Source organism: Diceros bicornis, chromosome 8, assembly GCF_020826845.1.
Source record: "Diceros bicornis minor isolate mBicDic1 chromosome 8, mDicBic1.mat.cur, whole genome shotgun sequence".
Taxonomy (NCBI): domain Eukaryota; kingdom Metazoa; phylum Chordata; class Mammalia; order Perissodactyla; family Rhinocerotidae; genus Diceros; species Diceros bicornis.
The window spans coordinates 54,232,782-54,252,094 of NC_080747.1; the positions used below are offsets into that span (position 1 = coordinate 54,232,782).

Sequence of the window (19,313 nt, forward strand, 5' to 3'; positions counted from 1 at the left end):
ATTTTTCTAACCATATTTTTGTCAATATTAATATCTTATATTTTTAAAGTTTAAGTTGAGGATTGCCCATCAAATTGTACAGAAGGAAGAAATAATACACCAAATAGCTATCTAGCGGAAGTTTTTTCTTTTCTTCAGCTGGAGTGGATGTATGCAGAAGTAATTAAGCACTTAGTGTGAAAGAGGTCTAGTTTGTATGAGCAGATTGAACTGAATTAGAGCTTCTGCCTTACCTTACCTTTCTGTCTCTTTTAATCTTGCATGAACAAAGAATTGATTAAAATGCTTCAGAAATTAATAACTATGTTCCACCTCTCTGCCTCTTCAGTCAAACGATTGATACATGAAAATTTGAACTTAAATAGAAAAAATGAGAAATGCTAGAAACTTGACAGAAAATCTTAACTTTGGGTTTACCAATACAGTAATTTTTAATAAGTTAGGCACAGTTTTTCAAGAAGAAAAATGTTCTACATGTTGTGATTCACCTTCAAACAACATGTTTTTACTGCAGTAAATGGTCGTGATATTAAAATAATCATAGGTGACTGTTTTTATTATATAGAATTGTAGTCCATAAGATTTGAACCCCCTGTGTGTTTACTAGTTTTAATAATTTTATTAAGGTTGATGAGTTTCTTTATATTTTTCCTGAGTTTTTAATACATTATCACATTATTTGACAGCTGATAAATGAGACCCTTATTATAGCTTACTTGAATTTAAAATATAACACTGTCAGTACCCTTGGTCTTTTGCAAATATAATTGGACACATGAAAGATTTGCATTAATGTCAATCTGTGATCTTGACATCTTGACATCATTTGTATAGGGTGTATGGTCCACACTGCCTGTAAATGAGAAGAAATTAAATGCTGCGTTCAGATCTGCAAGAAGTGTTATCTTAATATTTTCTGTTAGAGAGAGTGGAAAATTTCAAGGTAAGAATAAAAATAATTTGGATATACAAAAACATTGATTGTATTACCATCTATATATTATGTTGTGATTTGATTCCCTTAGGATTTGCAAGACTTTCCTCAGAATCACATCATGGTGGATCTCCTATACATTGGGTACTTCCAGCAGGAATGAATGCTAAAATGCTGGGAGGTGTCTTTAAAATTGACTGGATTTGCAGGTAAATTATACACTTTAGCATAGATAAAGTTGCCCTTGTTTCGAGTGGGCTACCAGTTGGGAATAATGTTAAAATTCCACAGTTGTTTAGTATTCTTATTTATTTTCTTTTTCTTTTTTTTTGTGAGGAAGATCAGCCCTGTGCTAACATCTGCCAGTCCTCCTCTTTTTTTTTTTTTTTTTTTTTTTGCTGAGGAAGACTGGCCCTAGGCTAACATCCGTGCCCATCTTCCATCTTCCTCCACTTTATACGGGACGACGCCACAGTGTGGCTTGTCAAGCGGTGCGTCGGTGCACGCCCAGGATCCAAACCGGCGAACCCCGGGCCGCTGCAGCAGAGCGCGCACACTTAACCGCTTGCGCCACCTGGCTGGCCACCTTATTTCTTTTTTTGATCTCATTCCTAGGGTGATTTGGATCTATGAAATTTAACGATATTAAAGTAAAAATAACATCAGTATGTTTAGCTTGTCTTGTTCACTGCCTTTATAATATAATATAGGATGCAAAGGGCAAAGCTTTATTTAGTGAAGAGTTTTATTTATTTCATTTGTGCTCTGTATTAGTAATATAGCAGTAAATTTGTTATAAATTAGTTGCTTGGAATGTTATCTGGCATATATCTATGTAATTTTAACTTGTCGTTAGTCGCTGTAGAGTGGGAAAATAGTCTGATTTGGCTAACATTTTGGAGGTGACTAGTTGTGAACAAGTAGTGTTTTTTGAGGAAGTTAGCAAACCATGTTTAGTTGGCATTGTGATCTTTTGAAACTGGAGTAATTAAGATTTAAATATGTTTATTAGAAAAAATAGACTTGTTTTGAATATTGAGTTATTACCACTATTTCTATATCCTTACTGAATGATTGTACATTGTTAAAGAAAATGAATCAAGAAGTCAGTGTAGGTTGATACAAACAGACTTAGAGTTTGTGAAATGGACAGTGTCCTTTGAAGAACTGCAAAATGGAGCAGAAGGCAGAAAGCTTTTATAGGATAAAGAAGAAAGAACAAGAAAGAGACAAACAGGAAATATTTGATTGGTTTGGACCACGTAGGCAATCTTGTTTGGGGTGAGAAAGCCCAGAGGTGGCTTGGCGTTTGGGAGTTGGCTGACTGGATAAACTGCTTTTCTGGTTAAGCAAAGGGTCTGCAGGGACATGGAAGATATCTAAGTTTTGGTTTGCTGACACTGCACACTGAGCAGGAGTGGCTCCATGTTGGGCGTAGAAAGTTATTTCAACAACATAAAAAGCTAATTATTTAAGTGAACTTTATATGGCATGCACAAATCTACTACCTATAAAATCAATTTTAGTTAAATAAAAATTACCTGAAAGGGACCATAAGGATTTTTTCTAAGTTGGCTTAGGTGTTGGATGGGGATGAAGGAATTGTATTAGAATAAGGAGGGAAAATGCTGTTCGTATTCAGGAAGGCAGGCTAGCACAAGGAAGAGCATGGAAACAGAAACCATGGGGTGGAGGGAGAGGTGAAGGTGGGGTATATGGGTGGGATAGGGAGCCACCTTTTTGAATGAAGCCGGTAGTTAGTAAAGAGAAGAGCAAAAGGCAAAGCTGAATAGTAATGTGGGCCAACTTAAGGAGTTAAACCTTTACTGTGGGACAGTGAGGAACTGTGAAGAAAAATGGCCCATGATATAGTGGAAGTTGTATATTAGGTTAACTGTTAATAGAGTAGCAAAAAGCAGTATATGTAAAAATATATCATCTTTACTTATCATTATTTTCTATAGGGAAAAATTAGGAGGAGTCTAAATTCTCTCATATAGGAAATTGGTTAAATTATGATTTGTCACTTGAATGTAGTACACAGAAATAATAGTCCATGTAACAACATGGAAAGATAAAAACAAATGAAAAAAGCATAATTATATTGTTGGAATGCCATATTACAGTGGTGAGACTAGGTGATATCCCCCTACTCCATTGCACCCAGGGTTTTTAAATGTAAATTTGTAGTTCTTTAGAAATTAAAGTTATAATTGTTATAATTAAATTATAATAAGTTAAAATTGTAAAATTTAAAAATCTGGTGGCAGTTTATAGGGAAAACAAGGTGCTGATTATTTCTTGGCAGAGATAGGCATTTTTATTAGTTTTTGGATGGATAACTGTAAAGGTCAAAGGAGAGGTTTTTTAGTCTGTAGTTTTATGACTAGAAATATTATTGGTGTCACTGGAAAATATTTGGAGATGATACTTAGGAAAAGGAGAAAAAATTACCCAGTTGTAGACTGGTTGCAGCGTATTTTGTTTTGAATGTTACTTGTTCTGTTAACCTTTATTTTCAAATTATTGATAAAGAAAATTTGTTTCTTAATTTAGATGGGCTTAATTTATTCATAGATTATTGGCTTCATATTCCTCTTCATTGACTTACTGGCTATTCTACTAACTCGTTTGAAATGTATATAGCAACAGAAGAGGTAAAAATCGAAATAGTCCATCCTACTAACATTTTGTGCAAACTTTTGGGTAGTGAAGGCTTTATTATAATACTTGAGTTCTGAGGGGCATGTGATATTTACTACATTGCTATTTCTTTGGGTAAGTCACTTGAACTCTTAAGTTTTCTGTATAAAATGAAAATTACTTTTGAGTCTCCGAGTTAAAAGACAAACTTTAATAGGTATAAATGCTAAGGGCTTTGCTGTAAGTAATAATAACTGCTGTTAATATTTTTTCTTTTCAGATACGGTAGTTATTAGACTTTTAATTAAGCGCCCTTTGGATTTAATAAAACTAGACTAAAAGTTTCTTTAGGTGTGTTCCCTGGATCACTTGCATCAGTAGTATCTGATTGTTAAAATGCAGAATAAGACCCACCTCAAACCCGTTGAATTCCTGCTAGCTCAGTTATTTTGTAGGCACAGTTTAAGACCAGATGATGTATATTAGCAGATAGGAGAGGAGGCATAAAAGGATTTTTTTAAGTTGCTACCGGGAGTTAGCTCAAAATAAGGCTATAATCTATGAAATGTCATTCATCCAGAATTAAATCTACTGACTCTAAATTTTATACTCACCTCTTTCAAGTCCATTCCAAATAACCCATTTTTCTTTTCTTTCAAAGTTTCTCTGTTATTCCTTTTAATTTTTGTAACCAAACCACTATCCAGTACATAAGAGCCTGTGTACACTTTTATGTTCCTTTGTTAAATTTGCCCCATTTATCAAGCGCCTTAAGTCAGAGAGTCGTTCCCATGTTCTCTAGAGTACTCACAGTAAAGATAGTCATCTGTAGGCTTCTTCATTACACATGTCTGCTCAAGAGGTAACTGTTAGGATGCCAGTTCTGTAATTGTGACGACCATGGACCTGCAGTTTCTCTTAACTTATTCTGAGCCCTGTTTTGCTTAAGGCCTCAGAGTTCTCTGTGATATCCAGGCTGGGATTAACTAATTTGTCAAAACAGTGGGCATATATTTTCTAGTATCTAGTTAGAACCAATGCCACCAAAGAATCTCAACCCCAGGTGACTACCAGCTGGACATATGCCTTTATTTTGGACCTTGGGTATTCCGTTGCTAATATTTAAGTATCAGTGATAACTCTGTGCAATAATAATTTGTAACCTTCCTATATTTTGGTGGCTGTAGGTTATTTACTCCTGTTACTGTTTTTTAACTGGCAATTTTGAGGAAAAATCTAAGAAAGTATTAAAATACAAACAATTGTTATCTCTTTAACTAGAGATCTGCCTCTGGATATTCTAGGCTTTTGGTATGGACTTGTTCTAGCTTAATAGTAGTCTTTTTATTCTTTTTTTTTTTTTTTTCCTTACCTCTGATAGCCTGAGAGGGAAAAAAAAAATGTGTATACATCCTTGAACCACTCTTCCTATGTGAAGTAAAATGTGTATTAGAGTAAGAATCCAGGCCTTTTAGTAATACCTAGTGGGCATTTCCATCGCTAACTATCCACTTCCCCCATACATTCACATCACTACCACCGCAGAGCGTGCCACTTTGTTACTTTAAGTTTAGATGTACTTCTCTTTCCCTGTAAATGTCAAAATTTTTTCTGAGGTTAGAAAGGTTATATAAAATTCAAACATTCAGTATTCATCTTTAAGAAAATTTAAGATTAGAATAAATGGTTTTATAGTTTGTCCACTGGACAGATTACTTCCTTGTGTTTTTCTTTCTCTGTTATGCTTTTGCTCAAGCCCTTTTCATTGCTTCGGATGTAACCCTGCTTTACCTCTCTACATAATGGCTTTTGCCGAGTCACTTTTCTTTCAGACTTATCCCGTATGCCACTTCTAGGAAACTTTCTATTTTTATTTCTCTCCAAAATAAATATGACCATTCACATTAAAAATGAAACAAAACTTCTAGATTCTTTTTATGGTACCCGTTCTTTTACAAAATAATAGTATGGGCTTGTTTATTCTTCTTTGATAGCTCTGAAAGAAAGGTTAGGAATATAAGCAGCTCTTTATCTTACTCATTTGTGTATATCCTTTGATCACTTTTATTTGTATCATAGATATAAATAGTTCTTTAAAGCGTTTAATTGACATTACTCATTTTATGCACAAATAGGTAGAACCTTATCAAATGTTGTTAATTTTTGATTATTATTTGACAACTAACAAGTATTTATTATGTGTCATGTTTGCTTTCAGCATTGTGCTAGACTGGTAAAGAACTATAAAAAAATACTTCTTTAAGTTGATGAGGTTATTTTGCCCTATGGCTCAGAGAGCTTAGAGCCAGGGTTTGTTTACGTTATGTAGATACTGCACTGTAGTGTAAGTAGAGGGTATAATTAATGCACACAAATACATGAATTTATAAATAAATATTTGCGTTGTCAAGAGCCATTCCATAGGTGGTGGGGAATATTGCCTTATTGAAAGGGGGAGGACACTTAATTCTGAGAAAGCAGCCCTTAAACAAGGGGACACTTGTTTCATTGTTTTCATTTGGTGTTAACTGCCTAGTTAAGGGTCAGCTCTTTGTTGATCAGTTAATAAAAAATACAGTTCTTTGAGTACACAGAAGCAAGAGATATGCTAAACATTTTATATGTTATTTCATTTGCAAACTACTTAAAACTTAAGTATGAAGTAGGTGGTGATAACCTTGTTTATAAGATAAAGAAACTCAAGCTCGGAGAAGTTAGAGAGAGAGAGAGAGCTGGGATTTAAACCTCAACTGCCTTGGTTTCCAAGAAAGCTCATGTTTTTAAGTACTATATTATGTAGCTTAACACTGTGGAGAATGTGGAAGGAGTTTGTCTCTGAAGGGGCTCCTTCTCTGGGGAATAAGCCCTACCAGTCTAAGTGCTTCTTTAAATTTTAGTCACATTTAAATCATGATTAACATAGGAATTCATTACTGAAGTAGTATAAGGTCCTTAAAGGATTCTGCAAAAGAGTATAATTGAGATTACTTTGTATTTAGGCGTGAATTACCCTTCACTAAATCGGCTCATCTCACCAATCCTTGGAATGAACATAAGCCAGTAAAGATCGGGCGTGATGGACAGGTTTGTTGTTTTAATTGATTCTTTAAAAAACACACATTTAATCAACCGTTTTAGAGATCTTTATTGAAGGACATTTTTAAACCATTTCTGAAAGAATTTGTATGAAAGTTTAAGGGAAAATATTCTTATTTTGAGTTCATGATTATTGTGATTATGGCCGATTAATAAGATTTCCATTAATGTTAAAAGATAGGTGGCTTTATGTGGTACTTTCATTAATACAATTGAAGGAAAAGTTTTTGAAGAGAATTGACCTGATTTTAAATGGTTTTTCGTGATATTACTGTTTTAACAGATTCTGCACTTGGTATATTTTAGAAATGCTATTTAACATCTTTGCTGAAGTTTTTTGACTAGAAAGAAGCTTTATGAAAAGATAAGTTTGTTTACTCAGGTTTTCAAGTCTGCAAATGAAATTAAGAGTGCAGTGATTTAAAATAAACTCAAACCTTTGGCCCCCATAGTTTCTATATGTAATTTTAAACCAGAAGTAATATGTTTTCATTGCTTATAAGTGAAAAGTTGCTAATTAAAAATAAAATTTAGTTTTAAAAAGCCCATAGGTTAGTCTACCTTTGTAGTTATTCTAATGTATTTCAGTATGTTTAGCAGTTCATAATTATGAAAGTTGTTGGCACACGCTAACGTGTATGTTATTCCTCCACTGTATTAAGGTGGATGACTTTGTCCTGATATTTCTGTATTTTGCACTAAGAAATATTCCTTTGTTTGCAGAGGGAGATTGTCACAGAGTTTTAAGCAACTGCATTTATGTATTTAACTTTGGAGATTCTACACTTTTAGTTTTTACCTTTATATAAATACGTGAAACACTTTTGAAAGGTGTTTTTCAAAACCTTTCAAGGAAGTTCATCGGAATCCCTTATGATCATTACCCTTGGGAAGGAAGCCTCCAAGTCAGTCTGTTTTGTTCTTGTACACCAGCTAAATAAAAGTCTATTGAAAGTTTCTCCTGTTTCATCTTGTAAGTTACTACTTTGTTATTCTAGGAAATTGAACTCGAATGTGGAACCCAGCTTTGTCTTCTATTTCCCCCTGATGAAAGTATTGACTTGTATCAGGTCATTCATAAAATGCGTCACAAGAGAAGAATGCATTCTCAGCCCCGATCAAGAGGACGTCCATCCCGTCGAGAACCAGTCCGGGATGTGGGAAGGTTAGAAACGTTCTTTGGACTGATAATAGGCACATGTATCAGAATAACATGATGGAGGAATGTGATTCGTCAAAAGTTTGTCCTGCGGTAAAGAAGAAAGAGAAAATCCTCAAATCAAGCTGCATGGACTAGTTTGTGGCTTCATTGAGGATTTCACATGGTCACCTTGGTCTCAGTCATTTTTCAAGAGGAAAATGGGGATCTTTCCTAATGCAGAAAAAGTGCTAAAGAGTGATAACCAGTTTAGATTAGATAATATTCTGATAATACAATGTATACAATGGAAATGAGGTAGGCCTTTGTTGCTAAGAACAGGCTAGAAAGGAGGAAGAGGAGGAAGTCTTTATTTGCAAAAATTGTTAATATTTTGTAAAAAGCCTTTTCTTTCAGGTGTGTCTCTGGATAAGCCTTGTCAGATATGGGACTTTTATAAAGGATCACTAATATTTTTTCAGAAGATGACGCCTCGTTTAGAGGATAAAATATTTTAAGTTATTTTGATATTCAAGAGGAGCATTATTGGGACTGTTTCAGATTTTATCACCGTGATGTGTTAACCCCATTGCCAGATATTCTCTAACATGTACCCAGTGAATTCACACATCTTGCTGAGCTTCTGAAAACAATAGGTTCTTTCCAAAGGGGATCAAGTGGCCCTGGGAGACCCGGCAACAAACCAAAAAGAAGGGCTGTTGCTGTGTCTGTTTACAACTTTTCCAGATGCTGGCAGTACCTGTGGACTTAAAGTGTTTTTTAGAGGATCGCCATGGTTGTTGATCACTACTTTATGAACTTAAACGTCATTTTCCAGGAAAAGGGGGTTTAACTTGTTACAGAATTGGAGAAGTCTTTGCAAAGGACTGATTTATGCCCTTCTACCCAACACCTTCCCCTGTATAGATTTGCATACAGCTAAATCTAAGATATTCTGCTAAAGACTGTTGGATGTATGGTTGATGGGATGAAACCTTTGGTTAAGTTTCCTTTTGGTGGAAACATCCTGTGGTAGGTACAGATAATCCAACAAGAGTCCCCATTTCTTTGAGCTTAAAAAGGACACTGTCGAGTAGGTAGGAGGAAACCTGGCAGAGCCCCCTTATTTTTGGCCTAAAAGGACTGAGCACCAAGATGTCTTTTGAAGTTTTAAGCTAAGAGGTTTCCAGTGCAATACAGTACACACCAGTGAAGTTTTTACCTCAGTTTTGCAATGGACTGCAAACTATACTTATTACACCACTACACCTTCTCTCAAGCCTGCCAGGGCCTCCATATATGTATGTGGCTTACAGCTTAAAGTCGGTAGTTGGACTACTATATGAACTGTTACTATCATGTTTTATACCGGTCGTAAATGCACTCCCCAAACTACAAGAAAGCGGTATGTTTATTTTTTAAACCAGCTTTTAATTTTCTTAGTCTTTATTGTAGATACAACTGTTTTATTCTGTTGGGGGGCTTGGAATTATTGCACTTGGCAGTTTGAGTGAGCTTGTGTTACAAAAGTTAATGAAAGCAGTTGATATTCAGAGAAATAGCTGGAAAACTAGTGATGGCAGGTTATTACAGTTTTTATTTGACATTAAGGGTAAAAGATATATTACCCAAAAAACTTGAGTTTTTTGTTGTTATTTTCTGTAGATCTATTAAATGCTAAGTAAAATGAAGTGTATTTAATGATGTATTATATTAACTACTGAGATTTATGCAAGATAGTAAAGAGCAGCCCTCTGCATACAGTAAAATTTCATCTTCTGAAGAATATACTTTGAACTCGTTTTATGAACTCTGTTAAAACTGCCCCATTACTTGGTATTTTTATTTTACTTGGTATTTTTATTTTAAGGCATTGTTTCTGGAAAAAATTCCCTTAATTCCTAAATGTTATTAACTATAGAAATTAGTTTTTCAAAGTATTAAGATTTTCAAAACTTTCCTGTAAAGTCACTTTTAATAAGTATCAAATTTTCTGTATGATTATGTGAAAAGTATAATTTTATGTGAAGCAGAAGAAAAATAAGAAATTCTTAATTTTTGTTTAGAGTTACCCTAAAATGACATTAGCAACTTTAAATATGTAGATTTTAGAGTTACCTATTGTGTAATGATGATAGAGTTTTTTTCCTCTATTTTTCATCTGAATGGAGACTTTGAGAAAGTGTTTTAATTGTTAAACTGGATATATACGTTACTTTGAGGGCAGCTCAATTACTTTTGTTTAGAATACTATGTGATTTACATATTTTGAGCAGATTCCTTTTTCCATGTGTCTCTTCATAGCATGAGAATTGCAGAGAATATCTGCTTTCAGCAATACATTTAAGGATTGGTTATAGTAACTAATTTGAGGAATTAAAATTTAGAAATTTTAAGATTATTTCCTCACCAAAAATTAGAATGTTATTTTAAAGGAAATAATGGGCTATTCTTTGTACTTACTTCTCTCAAAAACTCTTGCTTTGCTGTTTGTTCTCCCAGAAGTTTTTGGTTTAATTTCTAATGTGTCTAATTTGTGTAGGCGTCGACCAGAAGATTATGATATTCATAACAGCAGAAAGAAACCAAGGATTGACTATGCCCCTGAGTTTCACCAGAGACCAGGTTAATATTTTATAATCCTGCAGATATTTGACTTAAAATTATTTAAAAAAAAGCAAAACACGGAAACTTCTATCATAATCCTATGGTTTTAAAAATGAGAAAACTTTAGGATGTGACTACTTAAACCTTAGGAAATTAATAGTTCTCACTTAGTTCTTCCTCTACTTTGTTAAGGTTGTCTTATCTAGTCTAGTGTGACTCATTATCATAATTTGTTAATTACCTGAAATTGCTAATTTATAAATTATTGCACAAATGGAAACCTCGCATGTATTATAAGATTAAATGTAGATAGGGAAAGCAATGATCTTGTACTCATTATGCTTTTTATTGCCTATGATGCTTAGTGTTTCATGTGGTATATAGCCTTAAGTAGAAACTGAAATTATGCTATATTTTTCTAAATAAAAAAATCTTTGACTTCATGTTTTTAGAGAGGAATGGGAAATATTTGGTTTGTAATTTAAAAGCAGGTTTTCAGTTAGTCTTTCCCTTACTGGAATTAAAAAAGGCAAAGTGCATTTAAGAGAAAATATTTATTTAAAACAGTCAGTGATAACACTTACAAATATTAGACAATTTGGAAATTGATGTTAGCATTACAGCACTATTACATAACAAGTGGCTTGATAATCAGCCTCATTCTTCTCCAAAATGGATATTCCAGAGAGTGAAATTAGTTTTTCCCCAGTAACATGACCACTCAAATATTTTTACATTTAATCTACTGAGTACTTACTAAAAAGACTATTTCTCTTACCACATTGTTCTTTCATTTAACATGTATACATCTTCATTTTTGCTATTTTGTTTTTCTCCCCCTTAAGTTTACATATTTTAAAACTGTGGTTGACTTAGCAAGGCTTGCATGTACTATCAAACTGGAAGGTAAACATTTGTTTTAAGGAAGTCCTATTACAGTGTCCTCAAGATAATTCCTCTGCCCTTACCTTCCTTATGGTCTAGAATGAAGAAATTTTCTATCTAGTGAGAATTGGGATGTGGATTTAGAAGATCCATATGAAAACCTCTCTAGCACTTTATAATTCTGTGATAACAGTAAGTTATTTAGTTACTTCCTGGATTATCATGTAATCTGAGAAGAATATCTGAAAATGGAATAATATAATAATAGCATCATGTAATAGCGTCACTGTATTCATGGGAAGAATTGAAATGAGTGGTAAGGAAGGTTTAATTTTAATGCCGTAATGAAAAATGTAAATTTGATTTACTAAAATGCTTGATGTTTGAACAGGGTATTTAAAGGATCCACGATACCAGGAAGTAGACAGGTAAGTTGGGTTCACTCTTGCTTAGTTTTGAATTACATTCTTGGAACTAGTTTATGAATTACCTGAATTTAGTTTCACAAATCTTATTCCCAACAGACGATTTTCAGGAGTTCGCCGAGATGTATTTTTAAATGGGGTAAGCATTTTATTTTATATTTTTAATGTACATAAAATCAGGATCTGATTTATTTTGTAGTTCTGAGTTTGATTTTTATTCGTTATTGACATTATCATCTTTCATTTTAGTCCTACAATGATTATGTGAGAGAATTTCATAACATGGGACCACCACCACCTTGGCAAGGAATGGTTTGTATTCTATTTTTGCAAGTTATTTAACTTCATTTGTAGTTCCATATATTTTGAGTGCTTGCTTGGAATATGATTGTTACAGTTACCCATTGAGAGACTTAAAATACATTTCTTTGGTGATAAATAATTGTGTGCTATTTTTAAAACGAAAAACTAATGAATAATTTGATTTGTGTTAGTGGGGCAGGCTTACTTGGTAAGTGTTATGGTTTAGTATTGTAGTGGCTAGTAGTACAAACTCTGCCTGTGTTTTCATGCCTTCGCTTGTCAACTTGATGACTGTGGGCAAGTTTCATAAGACATTTCTTTTTTAGTTTTCCTTATCTGTGCAACTCAGTGCGCATTCGTTCATTCTTTGGTTCTTCAAACCAATATTTACTACCTACTCTGTGCAAGGCACTGTGCTTGGTGAACACAGTGTACATTGGTGAACAAATTGGATGTTATGACTGTCCTTATATGGCTTAAAATTTAATGGAATAGTGTCTACATCATAGGATTGTCAAGAAGCTAAATTTACAAAATACATATAAAGTTTAGCATACTGCCTGATCCTAATACTCAGTAAATTCTCTATAAAAAAATAAGGTTAATTAAGATTTGTTCCTAATTTTTAATTTTTTCCTTTAAGAAAACTGGATATTCTTATAGTATATTGTAAGATATTGAGGATAGCTGACGCATTATATTCCCAGGAAATAAAAAACTTGGAAGTTTGATTAGTTCTTATTGTTTCTTACCTTTTTTTTTAATTTTAAATGCTGCCTATAATGTGGGCCCTTCATCTGACTTTTGTTTTACTTAAGGTACTGTATACAGATAGATGAATTTATAAGATTTCTTTCATTTAGATTCTATGATATTTTAAAAAATCAAAATATTTAATAATATTATTTTGGGACTAACTAGGAAAGTAACCTTTTATTTGCCCTTATTCATTTTATAATGGAATTTAAAAGTTTATTAGCTCCTGGAGGTTTTCTTTTAAAGAATAGGTGTTTGCGTAGTGGTTAAGATGACTGATTCTACAGCCAGGATTCCTGATGTTGTGTCCCAACTCCACGCCTTTAGCAATGTAATCTTAAGTTACTTAACCAGTTGGTGCCTCATTTTCTTTTTTAAATTAGGAGTGATAATACCTATCTCATAGGGTTGCTGTGAGAATTAAATGAGACGTGTAACATGCTTAGGACAGTGGCTGTATCATATTAAGCGCTACGTGAGGGTTTGCTATTTCTATTAGTATTTAAATGAAAAGTATACACATCTTATCTTAAAAGATGTATTAGAGAGTTTATTATGCACGTATTTTCAGGAATCGAGTAAAGAGGGTATTTTGAAGAACCTTAACATCGAAGTAAATGGCTAGTACAGATTAAATGATTGTGTGGGTTGAGTGGTTTGGGTAGGGGAATTCTAAGAATGGTTTGTTTGCAAGGTATATGGTGGATGTTTATGGAAGTGGTTTTCTTCTTTTAGGCTCCTTATCCTGGAATGGAACAACCTCCACACCATCCTTACTATCAGCATCATGCTCCACCTCCTCAAGCTCATCCCCCTTACTCAGGACATCATCCAGTACCACATGAAGCTAGATACAGAGATAAACGAGTAGTAAGTGCATGAGAAGGCGAAAGTATGAGGGAACTACTTACAATTCTGTAGATAATTTAAATGGAGGGTTACCAGATTATGTTGAATGGTGGACTGTTACATATTCTTTCTGTAGACTATTTTGGAGTAATTTACAACCTGTTTTTTATTTAAAAAAATGGCTGATCCCTTTGGATTATTTAAATAGACTATTTCTTTTAATGATCAAACACAAACTGCTTAAGTTGAGGCAACTTCTACGTATAACTCTTAGGTAATGTCCTAGGGATATAGTAAACTAGGATATTTTCTCTCTGTCCTGAGGTCTTCAGTTATAACTGTGTAATTAATATTGCAAATAGGTATTTCTAAGCTTTCTGTATATTCTGGTTGGCTCAATTAATTTTCATAGGATAGGTGGTGTATATTAAGTTTGTTAACAGATAATCTCCAATCTCATTTAGTCATTTCTATTTCTACCAGATTTTGTTAAAATTAGTAACCAAGTGAATTGTTTCACTTCCTTCCTACCTGATTCTTAGGATGATGCTAGCAAATGACAAACATGTTAAGAAATGAAGCAGAAGAGTAATTGTCCTTTAGTAATTATTGGTTCTAATAATTTGATAAGGTTGATATGAAAGCTTTTTTTGATCACTTCAAAACAGGTTGAATGAAAGTATAGTTTGAGGTTTTCAGATTTTCATTATACCAGTCAGGCTGAGATTGTTTATTAAATGGGATTCATTTTTTTCCCTTAATGGTACTTTTATTTTTAAAAGTGAAATTGCTTTCTGGCACTTGGTAACTGAATTTCTTTGTATATAAATTTGATAGCTTTAGAAAGGTAGTTTGGTGGTTAAAGTAGGATATACACTTGGAGATTCCTGCCCACCCCACAAACTTATACACACTTGAGATGATGAGTTTGTGCTGGGCCAAGTTAACATCCGTTTATCTTCCTACTTAGATGAAGAGCATGCTTATTTGAGAGGGCCAGTTAGAGCAGTAGTTTCTTAGCCTGTCTTGGAGATATTTTTATCTGATGTCATTTATTTCCTTATCCTCATAAAGATGTTAATCTTTCAAAATCAAATCATGTTAGGAGCTATAATATTTAGTAAAACAGTTTCTGAATCCTAACTGACAAATAGACTTTGAGTAGTTTTTTTTCAGTCGCACAAGAAGAAATATACAGGTTATGTATGAAGAAATCTTAGTTGACTAGATGGGTTGTGCTGTTTTTAAAAATGCCTTTTATAAATGATCACATAATTTTCAAAATAAGTCTAAGATTCTTTTACCAAAGTATACTTGTCCTTTTTAACAAGTTCTGTTATTTCATGCACCTTCACGTAGTAATTTTTTGGTTAGTATATATATATATATATATATATATTCCATGGTTATGTAATATTCACATATTGATTATATATGAAAGACAGTGTGGAATTGTTTTGAACCTTATATTCTGTATATTTAAGCTGACTTTTGAAAAGAGACCAAGTTCAGGTTCAGTAAGTAAGGGTGAGTTGAGAACTAAGAGTAGAAAGCTAGAGCAGGGGTCAAGCTAAGAAGTGGCCACAGTAACTTGCTACCTCACTTTGTTGCTCATCTTACTCTTTTTTATCCTTTTCAGCCTTTTGTATATTATTAGCTCTGTGTGGAATAGACTTCACAATCTTTCTGAAGTACATATTTTCTTAAAATTCTATGAAATTCCATAAATTGTCATTAAAAATGGTTTAGTCTGAAAGAAAATCTGGAATGTAAGAATTCCTAATTTCACCCTAAGAGGGCACAGTTGGTTCAAGTTAGTTTGTAGAATCAAAGGATGAAAAAAAAGTAAGGTTCACCTGTTGCAGAAAAATGTTGATGACATTTAGCATAATTGGCAGCGTGTGTGCATGATGGTTGATGGTCATCACTGGGTGTTTACTTTGGCTTAAATCTTATTAAAGGGATTGGATGGAGAAGTTATCAAAGTTACATAGAAACCACATGAAATGATTTTTAATGAGATTTGAATAATTCTCTGTTTTAGGTGTCTAGTAAGACATCAGAATGCTTTTTCTAAACAATGTCAAAATTACATTCTATAAATTAATGCATTAGGGCATTTCTCTAGATTCTTTCTCTCTACCAGGCAATAATTACAGTGTAGCCACTGATAAATTCCATTTGATTGTTGACATACCTAACCTATTTCTTACCTTTTCTAGCATGATTATGATATGAGGGTGGATGATTTCCTTCGTCGCACACAAGCCGTTGTCAGTGGTCGGAGAAGTAGACCCCGTGAAAGAGATCGCGAACGAGAGCGAGACCGCCCTAGAGATAACAGAAGAGACAGAGAGCGAGATAGAGGACGTGATAGAGAAAGAGAAAGAGAGAGATTATGTGATCGGGACAGAGACCGAGGGGAGAGAGGTCGATATAGAAGATAATGCGCTTTTGGAAGCACTGATTGTTTAAAGATAAAAAATCTTGTATTTTTTTTTTTTTGTGTGTGTTTACAAGTAGTAAATTTATTTTCAGCTGTCTACTTAAAGTTCGTTGTGTAGAAGGATTTATTATGACCCTTTTTGTTCCAAGCATGCAGTATAATAAGAACTGGAAAAACTCAAAATCCTCCAAAAATGCACAGTTGACAGTTTGAGTTATTTTTATTGGGGCAGAATGGAACAGTCCAAGAATGTAGATATTAATTCCTTCTCCGTAAATGTTTATCTACTTACAGTATGTTCATCCTAGAGTTATTTTTTGTTTTCTTTTTTTCTTTTGGATCTTGATTGATAACTGCCATTATATTTTGCTTCAATGTGTTTCTAAGTGTAGTTGCACACGGTTCAGTAAAAATAATGCTGCTATCAAGTATGCAAATATTGAAGTATGATGATTTGACTGTATAGCAGTGTTGTAGCAGCCTCTTGGTTTCTCCCCTTCCCTCTTTTCTTTAATCTTAAAGTCACTTTTTATTTTTCTTCAGTCTTCAATGATGAGAGCAATATGAAGAAGACATTGCTATATAATTTTTAATCTTTTTAAATAAAAATTTCCTATGTTCAGTAGCATGGTTGATGCTATTGTTTAGCCTTCCCCTCCAAACTGTACACGTTGGCTTGGAATGTTCAAAACTAGTGTGTGTGGCAGCGGAAGATAATTCCCGTATTCTACATTGCTACTGTTTTGTATAAAATAAATTGGTAAAGATTGACACTTACCTGTTGTATTGCTTTCTTGTCTGGATGCAAGTCTGTTTTCTTCTGCATTAGTGGCCATAAAAGTGTTTTGTCTTTAGGAGTTGTAGGAACCTCATTTGCTTTCTTTGCATTTTTTTTTTTTTAGCGTTGTTAATCTAGTTTATAACCACTCACAACATACTTTCACATCCCTCTTTCATGCAGTCTAAGGTCATCAGGTATTATTGGCCCCATTTTATAGATGAGGAAACTAGATTTCTTTTTCTGTTTTTTTTTTAATTTTCTGTTTATTGCAGTAACATTGGTTTATGACATTGTATAAATTTCAGTTGTACATCATCATACTTCTGTTTCTGCATGGATTACATCGTGTTCTCATGTTCACCACCCAAATACTAATTACAATCCATCACCACACACATGTGCCTAATTATCCCTTTTGCCTTCCCACTTCCCCCTTCCCATCTGGTAACCACCAATACAATCTCTGTCTCTATACATTTATTTGTTGTTATCTACTACTACTAAATGAGTGAGATCATAACGGTATTTGACCTTCTCCATCTGATTTATTTCACTTTGCATAATACCCTCAGTGTCCGTCCATGTTGTCACAAATGGCTGGATTTCATCATTTCTTATGGCTGAGTAGTATTCCATTGTGTGTATATACCACGTCTTTGTCCATTCATCCCTTGATGGGCGCTTAGGTTGCTTCCAAGTCTTGGCTATTGTGAATAACACTGCAATGAACACAGGGGTGCATGTATCTTTACACATTGATCAAGTTCTTTGGATAAATACCCAGGAGTGGAATAGCTGGGTCATATAGTAGTTCTATCCTTAATTTTTTGAGGAATCTCCATACTGTTTTCCATAGTGGCTGCACCAGTTTGCACTCCCACCAGCAGTGTATCAGAGTTCCCTTCTCTGCATATCTTCTCCAACACTTGTTTCCTGCCTTGTTAATTGTAGCTGTTCTGATTGGTGTGATGTGATATTTCACTGTAGTGTTGGTTTGCATTTCCCTGATAGTTAATGATGATGAACATCTTTTCATGTGCCTGTTGGCCTTCTGTATATCTTCTTTGGAGAAATGTCTCCAAAAATGTCAAGTCATTGGCCCATCTTTTATTTGGGTTGTTAGTTTTTTTGTTGTTGAGATGCCAGAGTTCTTTATGTATTTTGGAGATAAACCTCACATCAGATGTATGGTTTGCAAATATCTTCTCCCAAATGTTAGCTTGTCCTTTCGTTTTGTTGATGGATTCCTTTGCTGTGAAGAAGCTTTTTAGTTTGATGTAGTCCCATTTGTTTATTTTTTCTGTTGTTTCTCTTGCCCGGTCAGACATGGTGCTTGAAAATATGTTGCTAAGACCGATGTCGAAGAGCGTACTACCTATGTTTTCTTCAAGTTTCATAGTTTCAGGTCATACATTCAAGACTTTAATCCATTTTGAGTTAATTTTTGTGTATGGTGTAAGGTAATGGTCTACTTTCATTTTTTTTGCGTGTGGCTGTCCAGTTTTCCCAGTGCCATTTGTTGAAGAGACTTTGTTTTCTCCATTGTATGTTCTTGGCTCCTTTGTCGAAGATTAGCTGTCCATAGATGTGTGGGTTTGTTTCTGGGCTTTTGATTCTATTCCATTGGTCTGTGTCTGTTTTTGTGCTAGTACCATGCTTTTTTGGTTACTATAGCTTTGTAGTATATTTTGAAATCAGGGAGTGTGATACCTCCAGCTTTGTTCTTTTTTCTCAGGATTCCTTTAGCTATTTGTGGTCTTTTCTTGTTCCATATAAATTTTAGGATTCTTTGTTCTATTGCTGTGAAAAGTGTTGTAACTTTGATAGGGATTGCATTGAATCTATAGATTGCTTTAGGAAGTGTGGACATCTTAACTATGTTAATTCTTCCAATCCAAGAGCATGGAATATCTTTCCATTTCTTTGTGTGTTGTTCAATTTCTTTCAGCAATGTTTTATAGTTTTCGATGTACAGATCTTTTACCTCTTTGGTTAAGTTTATTCCTAAGTATTTTATTCTTTTTGTTGCAATTGTAAATGGGATTGTATTCTTAATTTCTCTTTCTGCTATTTCATTGTTAGTGTATAGAAATGCAACTGAGTTTTGTATGTTGATTTTGTATCCTGCAACTTTACCGTATTCGTGTATTACTTCTAAAAGTGTTTTGCTGGATTCTTTAGGGTTTTCTATATACAAAATCATGTCATCAGCAAATAGTGACAGTTTCACTTCTTCCTTTCCAATTTGGATCCCTTTTATTTCTTTTTCTTGCCCGATTGCTCTGGCTAGGACTTCCACTACTATGTTAAATAGGAGTGGAGAGAGTGGGCATCTTTGGTTCCTGTTCTTAGAGGGATAGCTTTCAGTGTTTCACCATTGAGGATGATATTAGCTGTTGGTTTGTCATATATGGCCTTTGTTATGTTGAGGTACTTTCCTACTATACCCA

The 19,313-nt window shown here is 33.9% G+C and overlaps 1 protein-coding gene across 4 annotated transcripts in view; it reads left to right on the top strand.

Annotated features, from left to right (window-relative positions):
* Positions 1-16,859, top strand: part of YTHDC1 (YTH N6-methyladenosine RNA binding protein C1) — a 36,087-nt gene extending 19,228 nt beyond the window's left edge. For 3 of the 4 annotated variants that reach the window (XM_058547181.1, XM_058547183.1, XM_058547185.1), the window contains 10 exons: positions 835-943; positions 1,026-1,143; positions 6,577-6,661; positions 7,672-7,838; positions 10,354-10,436; positions 11,695-11,731; positions 11,804-11,867; positions 11,978-12,040; positions 13,523-13,657; positions 15,859-16,859. In XM_058547181.1, coding sequence (XP_058403164.1) covers positions 835-943; positions 1,026-1,143; positions 6,577-6,661; positions 7,672-7,838; positions 10,354-10,436; positions 11,695-11,731; positions 11,804-11,867; positions 11,978-12,040; positions 13,523-13,657; positions 15,859-16,083 — 1,086 coding nt within the window. In that variant the 3' untranslated portion in view covers positions 16,084-16,859. The remainder of the gene's footprint in view (positions 1-834; positions 944-1,025; positions 1,144-6,576; positions 6,662-7,671; positions 7,839-10,353; positions 10,437-11,694; positions 11,732-11,803; positions 11,868-11,977; positions 12,041-13,522; positions 13,658-15,858) is intronic. The other variant, XM_058547182.1, reaches the window with a different exon arrangement.
* Positions 16,860-19,313: the final 2,454 nt, after the last annotated feature.